Here is a 13,634-nt window from a genome sequence, read left to right as displayed (position 1 = left end):
GGAATAACATTTATCGCAGCATCTTGTTTACCTGCAGAACCATGATATATTTAGTTGTCCCTGACTGCTGATCACTTCACCATCACAAAGCAGGATATTTTAGTTAAGCCTGGATACACCATTATTATATTTTGTACTATAAGATACTAAAAGTACTGGGTAGAAGTGTACCCTTCTAACTGCTCAAGATTACTTTCATATCCTGCAGTAACTACGGGAACTTTTATAAGTTAGTTCAGCACTTCTGTGAGTATGTTACATCAGAGTATCAGCCTATAATACTGAAATGTTTTGGTTGTCTGGGTATTTCTACTACTTGAATTAAGTAGCAATTAGGATGAAGGTTTTTGTTGGGTTTTTTTTTTCCACATACTGTTATAATATTCACTTCTGATGGGATTTTTCTTTGGGAAACAAGCCCAACTTGTATCAGTAAGATACATTGCATAGACAATTCTGATCCATCAGGGGTCTTGTAAATATCATTATAATTGGTTTTCTTTGTTTATATGTTGGATTGGATCTGTCAGTTTTGGTCAGCATAAAAAATCAGATTTCTAATGCACTTTGGATTTCAACATGACATACAGCAGGACAGGCAGCTGAAAGAAACCAAAAGGGATCTTTTCTCCTGAGACCACTTCCTTGCCTCATGACAAGTTAATTAGGAACATGAAGATGGTAGAACTGGAAAGAATTTGTGGAATGATGAATTCTTTTTTTTTTTTTCTCCTGTCTATTGATGTTATAAAGACATTATCAGTCTGTACTAGTGGTGTGCTGTCCCTTGCTCTCACTTGCTGTTTTTATCTCTGCTGACATCCAGGTCAAACTGCCAGCTTAACTCCTCTTGTCTTTCCTTACTTTCTTATTTCTAGTCATTCCCCCAAAGGTCTCTGCTGCTGTGCTCTGCAGAATTAATCTTCCAGCACATTTCCTCTGATATTTGTAGTGTTGTTATAACTTTTCTCCTTTGTATTTATTGAACTAGAAGAATCAGCTCACCTGGCTTGCCATATAGCATTAGGTATCTAACATACACCAGTTGCCAAGACTCCTTCTGTGGTCAATGGAGAGAGATAATTATCTCCAGAGGCTGATTCATCCTGTCCATATATAAGGGCAGAATTAATTTGCCAAAATACAGCTGCTTCTACCGGTAAATATGTCTCCAGTTATCCAAAACTATGTCTGCAGGAGCATGTAATTTGTGTCAGGAGTCCACTTTTGAAGGAAATCTTCTGGCTGTCTTCACACACTGTGATTTGGCTCACATTTCAGTGTAGCCACATTGGATTCCTTTCAGACAAAATGGAAAAGAAAGTTGAACTCTGGGAGAGCACTTAGTTTTCTACAACCTCTGGAGCCTGAACTCCATCCACCAGACCAGATTTGAGTTAAAACCAGTCTGAGCTCCTTCTGATCTAAACCATTTCTATATCTAAATTAGCAATATCAGAAGACTGCAGAGTGAAACTCTTGGTACTGATGAACCAGCAGCCACAGCTTCTAGATCTCTTCAGGTGCTGTGGGCTGCATGCCTGTGAATGTAGGTGACTCACACTAGGTGAGCTCCTGCTGTGCATCCTTTGGTTTAAATTCAAGTGAAAATCTTACAAGACTGGAGAACACTTAATGTGAAAAAGAAGATAACTGAAGGAGAGGTTTATTCGCAAAGTGACCTCCTGGTCTAGGCCAAAGCACCACTGTAGAGGCACAGTTACAGCCCAAGACATCTCCATTATCATGACAGATAAGTCACAGAACTTGTCAAAACACCAGGACCCATCTGGAGAGACAGCCTGAGGCCATTGGGGAGATGATAAGACCAGCATTATGTCACTATGCTTAGGTGGTTCTGCTGGATGATAGGTAAGATAAATTTTTCTGTATAGGTGGCTCTCCCTTGAAGAGAGACAAATCCTACACAATTAGCTATGTAATTTTTGTAGTCACATGAGGGGAAGCCCATTCTTTGTCAGAAATTAAACTGCCTCAGTCAAACAGAATTACTTCAACAGCAGAAATTACCATAGGAGACTTTAGGCATTTGTAAACTCCCCAAAAAGTCATGCATAAGCATATTCTGCTCCTGTGAATGCCTAGAGAGGCAGTGCCACTGTCTCTAGGCTGAGTGCATAAGCACTTATCTACTGCCCAAGGCCATCTAAGGTTCAGAGGATAGGAACTCCCAAACTTGGGTCTCTTAAGGACCACAAACTCTGAGCACGTGGTGAAATGCAAGGCAAGCTGGCACTCACAGCTGCTGCCATGCAAACCACTGCCAGAGGACAACTTCCTTTTGTGTCTCTTCCTACATGTGTGCAAAGAGCTTAGGGAGCATCCCACAATGAATGGGTTGCAAAATTTCTGGTTTAATGTTCTGTTTTCCTATCCATGAACCTCCACACACAAATTACTTAAAGATCATTATTGTGCCACTTGAAAATCTCTGCAGATAAGCAATGCTTCAGCAGAAAAAAAGAGGAGGGAGGAGTTAGCATTGCTGAAGTTAGGGCATTACAGGGCATTGTGGTTTTCTTCTTGTCTGTTCCCCTTTGCTCAAGTTGTTAGATCGAGGACCAGCTTAAATGTAATGTGTTCAATAAAAACCCAAAAAAACCCATATGTGCTGCCCCCAAACACACTGAAACAATGCCCATTTGGAAATGCTCTCCACAATAACATGCAAGTTACATACCTTGCAAGATGCACAGTTTAGACTAGGTTTGCAGTGCTTTTACAAGACATTAAGGCTATTCCTATCAGTAACTCTGTATTTCCTTCAAAAATGTTTCAAGAGATTGCCTGCAGGCTTTGTTAGTACAAGAAACTTTATCTGTCAAAGTGCTTTAAACTGACAGTTTGTTAACACAAATCTATTATATTCAAATATTAAGTGAAATAATATACTGTCTAACAAATAATTATAATTAAAAGATAACACTTGGTTAGATAAGAAAAGCCACTCTCCTAGTGTTTTTTACTTCCTAAAGATATTGAGTAGTATCCAGTGAGATTCCCAGAAAGCCTCTGGCCTGGTACCCAGCTCCAGAGCTATTAACAGGGAACAGAGGCATTTCAGCAGTCTCTGTGAAGTCTTAAAAGCAGAGCTACAAAGAAAATCTGGAGAAGAGCATGAGGTTGAGTCAAGGCTTCTGGGAAGTATTCTGTGCTTTCTTTCACTCTCTGTTTCATTCTTCACCCAGCTGAAGAACATTTCTTTCACATATATTTAAAATTGTGTGCAACTAATACCAGATGACTGATTATAATAAACTGTTTCTGCTAGGTGCAAATACTTGGCAAAGAGAGAGGATTTAAGTTAGTTCAACAATAATATTTTATTGACTTTTGGCTAAAATATTAAGCTCCACTTCTTTACTGAACAACCTTTAAAAAAAACCAATTGCAATACACTTCAGGCCAATATGTAGTTTCTATTTTGTACATAGGTATCAAATTTGGGTGAATTTTAAAAAGATATGATCTTTCCATGCTCCACCTGCTTGAATCAAGACCAAAGGGATCCTTTTGTTAAGGAAACTTTGCTTCCAAAATTTCAAAAATTAGGATTTTACTGTTAATTTTTAGAGAGATTCTAAGACATGCATTGTTGATTTGCCAGCACTTATCTCAGTAGACCTAACTAGTAATCAAAATCATTGAAATTATGGGTTTTCTAGACATGTTTTTAATGATAAGGTATAGTTATTGCCAAATAATGAAGCATTGGTGAGTGTAAAACGTTGCTGGAGCCACAGCTGTATTTCTCACAGGATGCTTTTGTTTCATCACTTCACTCTCATTCCATCACTGACAATTCCAAATGCCTGTTTGAGACAACTGCTGCTGCAATTCATCTGCTGTTCATTCATAAGTAATCTGTAAATCCCCAGCCCCTTTTCATTCTGGTCTGTCTATAAGACTTCCCAAGTGAACACACCTGATTATACCTGGTGGTAAGGTAGGCAGGTTATGCCCCTTACAAGGTTTTTTTAGTGCTTAAGAATTCAGTGTGCACAGCCATGCAGCAGATATGTGTTCATGTTACTCTTGCCATTAGTGTTAATTTGACCAATTTACAATTTACTGTTCCTTCAGTCTCTTCTCCCGCATTGAAGCTTTCCTATCAAGGCTTCCTTTAAATTATATTAAAAGCAGGAGATAAAGGTTGTTTCCCTTTAGCTTTTACACATTCTGGTCCTTTGCAGAGTTGAAGAGGGAATAGCTGACAAAGGGGAGACTGGAAGAATACCCTGCCAAGTAAAACTCCAATCCAGGACAGATGTAGACGTGCATAAAACCACAATTCTGTACTCAGGGCTACTCATTTCCCTCTTTTACTGAGAGCAGTGTGACATTTGTCATGTCTCTCCTCCTTGAAGGACCGTTTGTGTGTTGTGTACCTGGTTGCTAAGATGATCTAAGCAAACAACTCTAGGGAGAGCATAGGAGGACACTGATGGTACCGTGGAGGTGTTAGAAGTCAGGTGGGGTTGATTGTGCCTTCTTTCAAGTCCTGCCTTCAGAGCAGGAAAGGATTTTTTTACCCACTAGAGTACTTGTTCTAGAAGCCTTTAAAGTCCCATTGCTGGAGTTGTTTAGTCCCACTGCATTGTATGTTTAGTAGAGATTATAAAGTGGAGAGGCAGGGCAGGAGAAAAGGCACAGCAAGGAAAAAAGGGATGAATTTCAAATGGTTCTTTGCCCCTGAAATTATTTGTTACAGACAAAAGTTCTTGTGGATGAGTTTTGCTGTTACTAAGTAGCTGAACAGGTTTGACAGATATCACCTAGAAGAGGATATTGAGTGCTCTAAGAGCTGATATAAATGAAATATCATCTCCATTCTGTGAAATTTCACTGCAGACTGAAGGGTCACTCTTCTGTTGGAAGAGCTGTTGATTTTTTAGTTCTTTTATGGTTTTGTTTAAAATGGCCATTTTGCACAAAACTGGGACATCAGTCCTGCTGGGTTTGTGGAAGCCACATTTATGCTAAAGGGAAGAACTGCTTTAGGTGAAACTTTAGTTTCACCTAAAGCCTTGAAGGTTGTAATTCAACTAATTCGCATTTTTAAATATTGATATTGAATTGGGCTTGTTTCCAGCTTGGCACCTGTTTTTGTAGATACTTAAAAACTCTTTCTAAAAATATTATAGGGACGTTTCCAGGGCTAGTGAACTGGCCTAGTCTGATGGGTGGACATTGGCCAGTTGACTTGCAACTGAGCTGGCTTTTCGTACTGCTGCTGTCACTGGCTTGTTTGGAGGCTCTGGACAGTAATTTCATGATTTTGTGATTCCATTTTCTTGCCTCTAAACCAGGGGTGGTTATTTTTATTTCCTTTGTAAAATGCTTTGAGATTTTCTCTCTACCACAGCAAACATTGCTAGTAGTAATCATAGTAATCATATAATCAATCTTTTAAAGTCATAGGAAACTATCTGTGATTCTAATTTAGTTGCTGCAGTCAGTGGGGGTCCCTAAAGTAATTCAGAATTAAGATCTAGGAGAGAGCGGCTGTTGTCCAGACATGCCCACACTCCAGAGATGCAGCTGCAGCTCCCACAGCAATGTCCAAGCTCACTCTGAGCTCTGGCACTGCTAACAGGGTATCCCTGGTGGTGTGGAGCCCAGCATGGGCTGCTGGATGCACCCAAGGAGCTCAGTGGATGGATGCTGGGGTGATGAGCCCATGCTGAGCTCCATCCTGCAGCACTGGCACTGCTGGAGCATCTCCCCCAGTTAATTTAAAGTTAGCACAAGCATGTCTGCTCAAGCTGTGGTGGGGCTGTGACTGCAGCATAAAAATGCACCCTACAGGAGACCACAGGCAGCCAGAGCTTCTGAGAAAGTGTCTTAGTTACACTTGCAACCAAGCACAGGCTCCTGGCATAATTTCAAATTCACCTTACCTTTGGCTCATCATTCTTCATATCTGCAAATACAGCTCAGCTCTCAAAGGGAAGGGTTTGTTTATCATCTTCACCTGTCATGAATGGTGTTCTAGACTAGATAATGTTTTTAAGAAAAAATAATTTAAGTGCCTCAATTTTCATTTTAGTTGCCATTTCATCCATACATAACTCTGCTCTACCTTCTTTCCCATTCAAAATGTGGAGGAAGCTTTAACATGGTGACAGTTATGCTGAGAAGTAGGCACTGTCACTGTTTTGAGAGAGAGAGAAATCGAGGCAGTGGAAAATTTATTTGCCATGGAAGACAAAGTGGGAGAAGGAATTTCTTCTATTTATTTACTTTTCCCTAGGGGAACCAGTGGTGTTGGGATCACATGGACTGTATCAATAACTAACAAACTCACAAACAATTACATCCTAATCCATTTTTTTGCCAGGTGCCCTGTTTTTGTACACCTTATACCAATGTTTATAAGAGAAATCATAAGTACACTTAAAAATGACATAGCAAATTAATAATAAACAAAATCATTTAGTATTGTATGGAATGAGCTTCCTCTTAGGATGTATCAGATAAATAAAACATGGTTTAGAAGTGTCTCTGAATGATGGTATTGTAGGAAAGGCATCTCAAAAAATCAAGGAGCAATGATGACATCATTTTCTGGTTTATAGTCTTCTTTAACATGTTTGCAATATTTGGCTCCAAATTTAATTGCTTATGGGTAAAGTATACATAGAAAGGATCTGGCTTTTAAGTCTCATTAGCTGTGCTAAGTATCAATTCATTTGGCAAAATAATCTCCCAGAAAACAATTTTTGCCAGTTCAATGCTCTTTGATGGCTGATTTCTCAAAGATCTATTCTGAGTATAGAAAGGAGCCACATGATTCATTCAGCTTGTGCATATCTATTTTATCTCTATAGAAGGATTATGTATGGAGAGATAAAGGTTTGTTAAACAAAGTATCATTAATCACCCTGTCCGGAAATGTAGACTTTGCAGGAGCATGCTGTAATTTGCATCACTTTTGCTATGCCTTGTCACTGCTGCTGGAGAGAAATAACAAACCTGTATTTATGAAAAGGACAGGTTTAAGATGAAAATAATTCTATCCGAAAACTGTGAGAATGGTACAGAATCCTGTCGCCTGCACTCGATCAACGGGAGAACACTGTATTTGTAATAAATTCCTTTTGCTCTGGATGAGTTCTGCATTTTCAATGAGGTTAACTTGGCAACATTCTAGTTGATTTTAATAAAAATAGCTGCTTTGAGGACAGGGAGCTGAGGTTGCCAAATTTACAACTGCCTTGCACAATTACTCTTACACCTCCTTCAGGGCTACTTAGAACCAGTAAGCAAATTAAGTGTATCGATTGCAATTTTGTTGGACTAACCATTTTTTCTTAAGGAATAAACTTGATTCCTTTCAGTATGTGTCTGCTCAGAGTGATCTCTTTTCTTTTCAGCCATAACACAAAGACAACATCATGGCTGGATCCACGACTTGCGAAAAAGGCTAAACCTCCAGAAGAGTGCAAAGAAAATGGTAGGTGATTAAGTTTTCCTTGCTGCTCAGAGGGGATTTTCCTTTGTGTGTGTGTGTCTCTTTCAGTTCTTACAAAAATCAGGCATTTGGGGGAATGATGAAAGGTATTTAATTGCTGCTTTGGTTAGAAGCCATAAGTGATACCAGTTCTCAGTGTGCCATGTGTTTCTGCTTTTTATTCCCCTTTCTGATGCTATCCAAAGCTGAGGATCACAAGTGTGTTTTCTGCCTGTTGTGTGTGTGACTCCGGGACTGACCCTCTCCCTCATCTCCTACAGAGAACTTTGGTCTGCAGAACAGAATCCTTTTCAGATTCTGAGCTTTTAATCTACAGGCGATTCAATGCATAAGGGAAACTAGCAGCACCGTGGGAATATGAATATTGTTTGATTTGTATTTAAAGGTACAGTGCTATGCTATTTAATAGCCAATTTAAACAAAATAGCGTCTGATAAAACAGGGTGTGGGAGGGAGAAAAGAGATCAGTGTCTGTCAGAGTTCAAGGCTGGATTTGGGGGGGTACTACATTGCTAATGCCTTAAAATTTAAAAGCATACATACTGCTGAGGATGCTTAAAGGAGCTGTAGCTGTTTTGCAGGAGAGATTATTATATTGACAGATTCAGAGATTTGAAATAATACAGATCATACCAGTATAATTTCTGATTTTTCTCTGGTAAAGTTTATCAGTATTTAAAGCATTTAATAAAGTCAAGGCAAGAATGTGTTGTAACCGATCTGTTTCTGATAAGGGTTTTTTTTTTCATTGTTTTATATTTCCATGTCAGTTCGATTAGTCATTTAAGATGTTGTGATTTCTAAATACTGCTACTTATTTTATTGTTGTGAGATACAGAGCATTAAATGCATGCATGCTACGTGCATGAATTCAAAGCATTTTTAAATATTTTAAATGTGTTCATAAGTTTTCATATACTGCATCTGATTTATTTTAAATTTTCCAAACACATTCATTTGGTTAACGTAAATACTATGAACAGAAAGGAAACTCGGGGCTGATTAAGAGGTCACTGAGGAGTTGCTGGCTGTATGAATTGCAGGGTCAGTGGTTTGGTAAATCCCGGGTTGGATTTTTTTGTAAATGGCTTTCTTTTGAAAGATTGCTATACTCCAAAAATAGCTTCCTTATTTCAGCAGCAATTCTGACGTTCTCTTCTGACATCAGAAATTACATGTCTGAATGATTTTATGATGCTTATTCTAGCACAGACAACATGAGCTCCCAGACTAAATTCTACAGTGATTACAATAGAGGTCTGGTACTGAAACAAAACAAGGGCACAGGAGCTTTGCTTTGTAAATCTCTCACATTACTTATATGAACCTATATCATAGCCTGCTCCTTAGATAATCGTAATGGAAAAAGCAGGAAAAAAATCTACCAGTATCTGTAGAGTAACATTGCACAGAGTTACTTGGAGTAAATATGTGCTGTTTTTTTGGGGTTTTTTCTGTTAACTGTTGTATACTGAGATCAGAACACCACTGACATGTTAAAAAATGCCTAAGTGTCTGAAACAATTTAAAATGAAGATCAGTGCATTAAAGAAAAAGCATTATTTTTTAGTTATTTGACTACTGGATTACTGAATCACTACAGTATGCTGGGTCATGTTGTTCTTTTAAGGTTGCTTAGCTCATTAATGCAAAGTACCTGGAGTGATGCATAAAAGACTTTAGGGAGAGATTTTCTATTCTTACAATGATTGTTCTTCCAACATCCTATCTTTTCTAAGTTTCTTCTGTTTTTTAAAAGTGTCATTTGTCTTTTTTTTTTTTAATCTAATACCTGCAGAGGAAAAAGTTCTTCAAAATCACTTATATGACTTAAAATTACTGTACCTTGCCATGGTAGTTCAACACAAGGAACTTTATTATAGCACACAGGGATTTTTAATTTTTGTTAAAATTTAATCTAACTTCAATAATTAATTTCAGCTATAGCTTGGTAGACTTTTTTATGCCAAACATATTTTCTGTTACACTTTGTGATTTTTTCTGGCATACTTTACTCAGAGAAACAAAATTTAAGACATCAGTGTTTAGATAGGAAATTATACCTACCTTGATGCTTTATCACTGCATGCATAACTCTTGCTTTTCATTGACATTCATTTTGCCACATCTGGAACTTGTATTGATTCTCTGAGATACATTATGACTTCTTTATCATCTACCACATTCTGCTATCAGGTTTTGATTGTGAATACCCAAATTTTGTGTTCTCCTTTCAGTGCAAATCCTGATAAATCCTTCTTCTTCATTCTGCCACCAGCACACAGTTTCCACACCAGACAATGTCCAAGCAGAGCAGGGTATCAGAGTCCTGATCTTCTGGGCTGGTGATATTGAGGGCCCTCTCTGCTCCAGGCATTTCCTCTCTTCCGCTTTCTGCTCTTCAATGCTCCTTTCACAAATATGATTTCTTCATTATCTCTGGCTTCTGTAGCTGCAAATCCCAGAGCTTGCTCATTTCCTTTCGTAAAATCTGAATCAACCATCCAGCACATCCCTCCTCTTAAGAATTTTCACATGCTTTTTCCAAGAGATTGACAAGCTCTACCAAGTCAAGCTTTCTTCACCTACATGTGTGCTGTGGACTCCTTCTGTTTTTCTTTAATGATACCTACTGCTCTGAATCTCTTTGTAGGTCAGGAGATTTTAAGTGATGATCTTCATTTCTGTCTCTCTGTCATGGAATTTCTGTGTGAGTTTCAGCAAATTACTTTGACTTTTGCTCTGTCAGACCTACTTAGATGGCAGGACTTTGAAGAAAGAACCACCTCTTATGCTCTGTTTTTATGGTGCCAATCTGAGTTTCATAATAGCAATAAGCAGAAATAGCTGGCAGTTCTACAATAACAGCTGCAATTTTTTACACTTTTCTGATTTCCTCCAGAAAATCTTGACCTTAATAGAGATAATTGTTTTTTCCCTGCTGAAAATATAAGTTAAATATTTTTTGTTGTCTGGATTTAAATACTACTTTTAAATTATTTTTTTTCACATCAAAATTGGTTAAACAATTATTATGTGTAGAGTACTAGAGAAGTTATAATTCTGCCCCCTTTGCATCTGTGAGCTGGATTCCTTCATTGCTAAACTTCCTGTAAAGTCATATAACATAGTAGATTCACAGGCTTTGCATGATTACAGTGAGACCACTATTATGTGAGTGGTCTTCTAACTGAGTCTGTTCTTCAAGAGAGAATATGGAAAACAATGATGAGTCCCACAAGGCAGTAAGAAATGTAGTTTAATACTGAAAGGCAGCTCAGCTGTAATGACATATCACAGGTTTTAGAAAGTTCATTTTTTAATTAAGAAATGTAGCAATGAATTTTTTCATATTCTTTAAGTCATTTCAGGGAACTTTTATTCTGGAGAAAAATCAACAATTTCTTCTGTATCCAGTTTGGGGATTAAACAGCTCTTGAAATTTCCTGGGATCAAATATGTCAAGTTCACATATTTCCTTTAAAAATTTCACTAATTTCATTACTAATCCATCCCATTCCATAGTCTGTATCACTCTTAACCCTCTCTCTCTTTTTATGTCAACCTCCTTTCTCCCATCCCCTAGTTTTCAAATATGAGTAGGCCTACAACTATAAATAAAACTTTGATTTCACCTAGCATTCATCCATCATCTGTCTTTCCATCTCCTCTACACCCACCAACTTGACTGCAAAATATAGATATTTATGTAGGGTGAGCTGAGTTGCCTTTATACTTCATTGACTGCAAATGTCAGCTCTGCTTTGGCACTTAGAGGACACAGACACCAGATTCACCTGTGTGAACACCTGCATGCAGACAGGCTGCTGCATTTCAGTGTCTTCATGTTGAACTGAAGCCCAGCCCATCCCATTTTTTTGGTTTGTGTATTCCCCATTCCTGCAGTCACAGGCGGTGCCTTTGATGCTCTCACTGCCCCACACAGCTCTCCAGAATTCATCATTGGTTACCTGATTCCTTACAGTGCTGCAGTGAGATGTACCAACCTTTCACACTGTTGTTTTATAGATGCATTTGGGCATAGGCATGCTGGTTTTATGGGCAAAGCATTACTTCTTAATTCCCTCACACATTTCTCACTGGAAGCCACGTAGAGAACTTTTCTCTTATACGGATATTGTTTGTGTTTTCTGATACCTGCTAATGGCAACTTGTAGAGGGCAAATACTTTCCTACAAATAGCTTTTTATTTGATTGTTTTTACTTAGAACTCCCTTTTGCAGGTTATTAACCCCATTTTGAGTATTATTTAATCAGTTTTGTAATGGAGCTGGCATTACTTGTAATAATATTGATCACAATTAATTTTTTTCTGTCATTTTTTGACATATTGAACGTAGTTTTCTCTGCTTGCATTTTCAATTAAACCATAACAAAATATTTTGAACTGTTATGACCTTTGGAAGGGCATTTCATGCTGGCAACACCATCTGGGCATTCATTGACCAAATTACAATAGTGATGCCAAACTCACAATAATGATAATAAAAATAAGAAAAGGGTCACCTCATTCCTGGGAGTTCAGAAGACACTTTTCTGGACAGCCTGGTTCAGTGACACAGCTTATTAGAGTAATTCTTCATCCTTGGATAAGTTTTCAGACAAAACAGCTGTCCACATGTGCGTTCCTTGGCTGGCTGTGCCCTGGGCAGCATTCTGGTACCTCTCTGGGGGGAGGTCTTGCATAGAGTGAAGCTTCCTTGAAGGACACTTATCAGTGTAAGAGATAAGTCCTTTGAGCTGTAATGGACTACTGAGTATTACTTTGCCTTCAGAAGCATTAGAGTTTCTCACAGTCTCAGCCATACAAATCCCTGTAGAGTGCTAACAGTGATCTTAAACAGAGCTGGTAATTGCAAGGACAAGAAGGAGTAAAAGTAGACAAAAAAATTCTGTTTCCTTGATTATTTAGTGAGCATTTGGCTCTCTCATTGTCATTGCTCCCACTGCCCACCCAGAGAGTGCATTTAAATGGGGAGAGGCCAGGGACCCAGAGGCACCCAGCCTGCAAGGATCCCTGTCTTTGGAGGTAGTGGCAACCCATAGTAACTCTTCCAGCAATCTGAGGATTTTAGAGGCTGCTAAAAGCAGGTCAAGGAAGCTACTATCTTGTCCCATGGTCTTTTGTGAAGAAAACCACAGGCTTTCATTCTAATTGCTTCATGGTGATATGAAAAATAATCACTTCCAATTTCTGAGTTTTATGAAAGAGGGTTACATAAACACATCTTTCATGTGCCTGTAAAGATTATTAGCTTATAAAGTGGACTGAGATTCACAGCTGAAAAGGTTCATAGAGATATGAAGTAATATTTTTGCTAATGGCCCTTTATGCGTAAAGTGTTACAATGTGTGTAACAAATGCCCCCTGTAAGGAACACAGCATGCTCATCAGTGTGTGAGATACAGTGAATTATGCAGTTTCTAACAGCAATAAAATTTTACTATTATTTTGTAAGACTTTTAAAATTTTTAATTTAATTTCAGAATAAAATAGACACATTCACCAGTGACATACCCCAAAACAGAACCAGCACAATGGAGCTAAAATGATAATACAGTTTAAACTACACTGCTACTGGAAGGTGGTTCAAGGCTACAGGACCTCTACAGTATGGCTGTGGTGGCTTGAATTCCTGCTGGAGCTGCTGAAGCTACTCACATCCAGTTTCTGAGAGCATCTCTTTTTTGTTTTGTTGCCAAGTTAAATGGCTAAGCTTAAGTAGTTTTCAGCTAGAATGTGTAATGAAATTTAGGAGGGGAGGGAGAGAGATTTTGTAAACTCCTCAGGAGAAACAGGACCAGAGTTTTAACAATTCACATCTTTAATGAGCTATAAATTGGATTCCACTCACCACTGAAGCAAGTAGCAAAATTCTCATTGACAGTATGAGGTTGCTTTTTGACCACTAAAATGCAAACAATATGTGGTATGAGAATGGAGGTGACGTGAAACATTCCTATAAGGACCATTGAAAGGAATGGTCCTGTTTTTTCATACAGAAAAGAATTCACACCACCACATTATGCAAAGATCAAGGCTTTGATGCCAGTAAAGAACAACAGGTTGAAATTCCTTCTGAAATAAGCACCTTGTTTAATCATAGGTAGAAATCAA

At 38.3% G+C, this 13,634-nt stretch overlaps 1 protein-coding gene across 11 annotated transcripts in view; it reads left to right on the top strand.

Annotated features, from left to right (window-relative positions):
• MAGI2 (membrane associated guanylate kinase, WW and PDZ domain containing 2) overlaps window positions 1-13,634 on the top strand; it is a 705,904-nt gene that overhangs the window by 472,485 nt on the left and 219,785 nt on the right. For all 11 annotated transcript variants that reach the window (XM_066550916.1, XM_066550914.1, XM_066550924.1 and 8 more), the window contains one exon: window positions 7,398-7,477. In XM_066550916.1, coding sequence (XP_066407013.1) covers window positions 7,398-7,477 — 80 coding nt within the window. The remainder of the gene's footprint in view (window positions 1-7,397; window positions 7,478-13,634) is intronic.

This window comes from Molothrus aeneus, chromosome 5, assembly GCF_037042795.1.
Source record: "Molothrus aeneus isolate 106 chromosome 5, BPBGC_Maene_1.0, whole genome shotgun sequence".
In the NCBI taxonomy this organism is placed as follows: domain Eukaryota; kingdom Metazoa; phylum Chordata; class Aves; order Passeriformes; family Icteridae; genus Molothrus; species Molothrus aeneus.
This window is presented reverse-complemented; position numbering and strand designations above follow the sequence as displayed.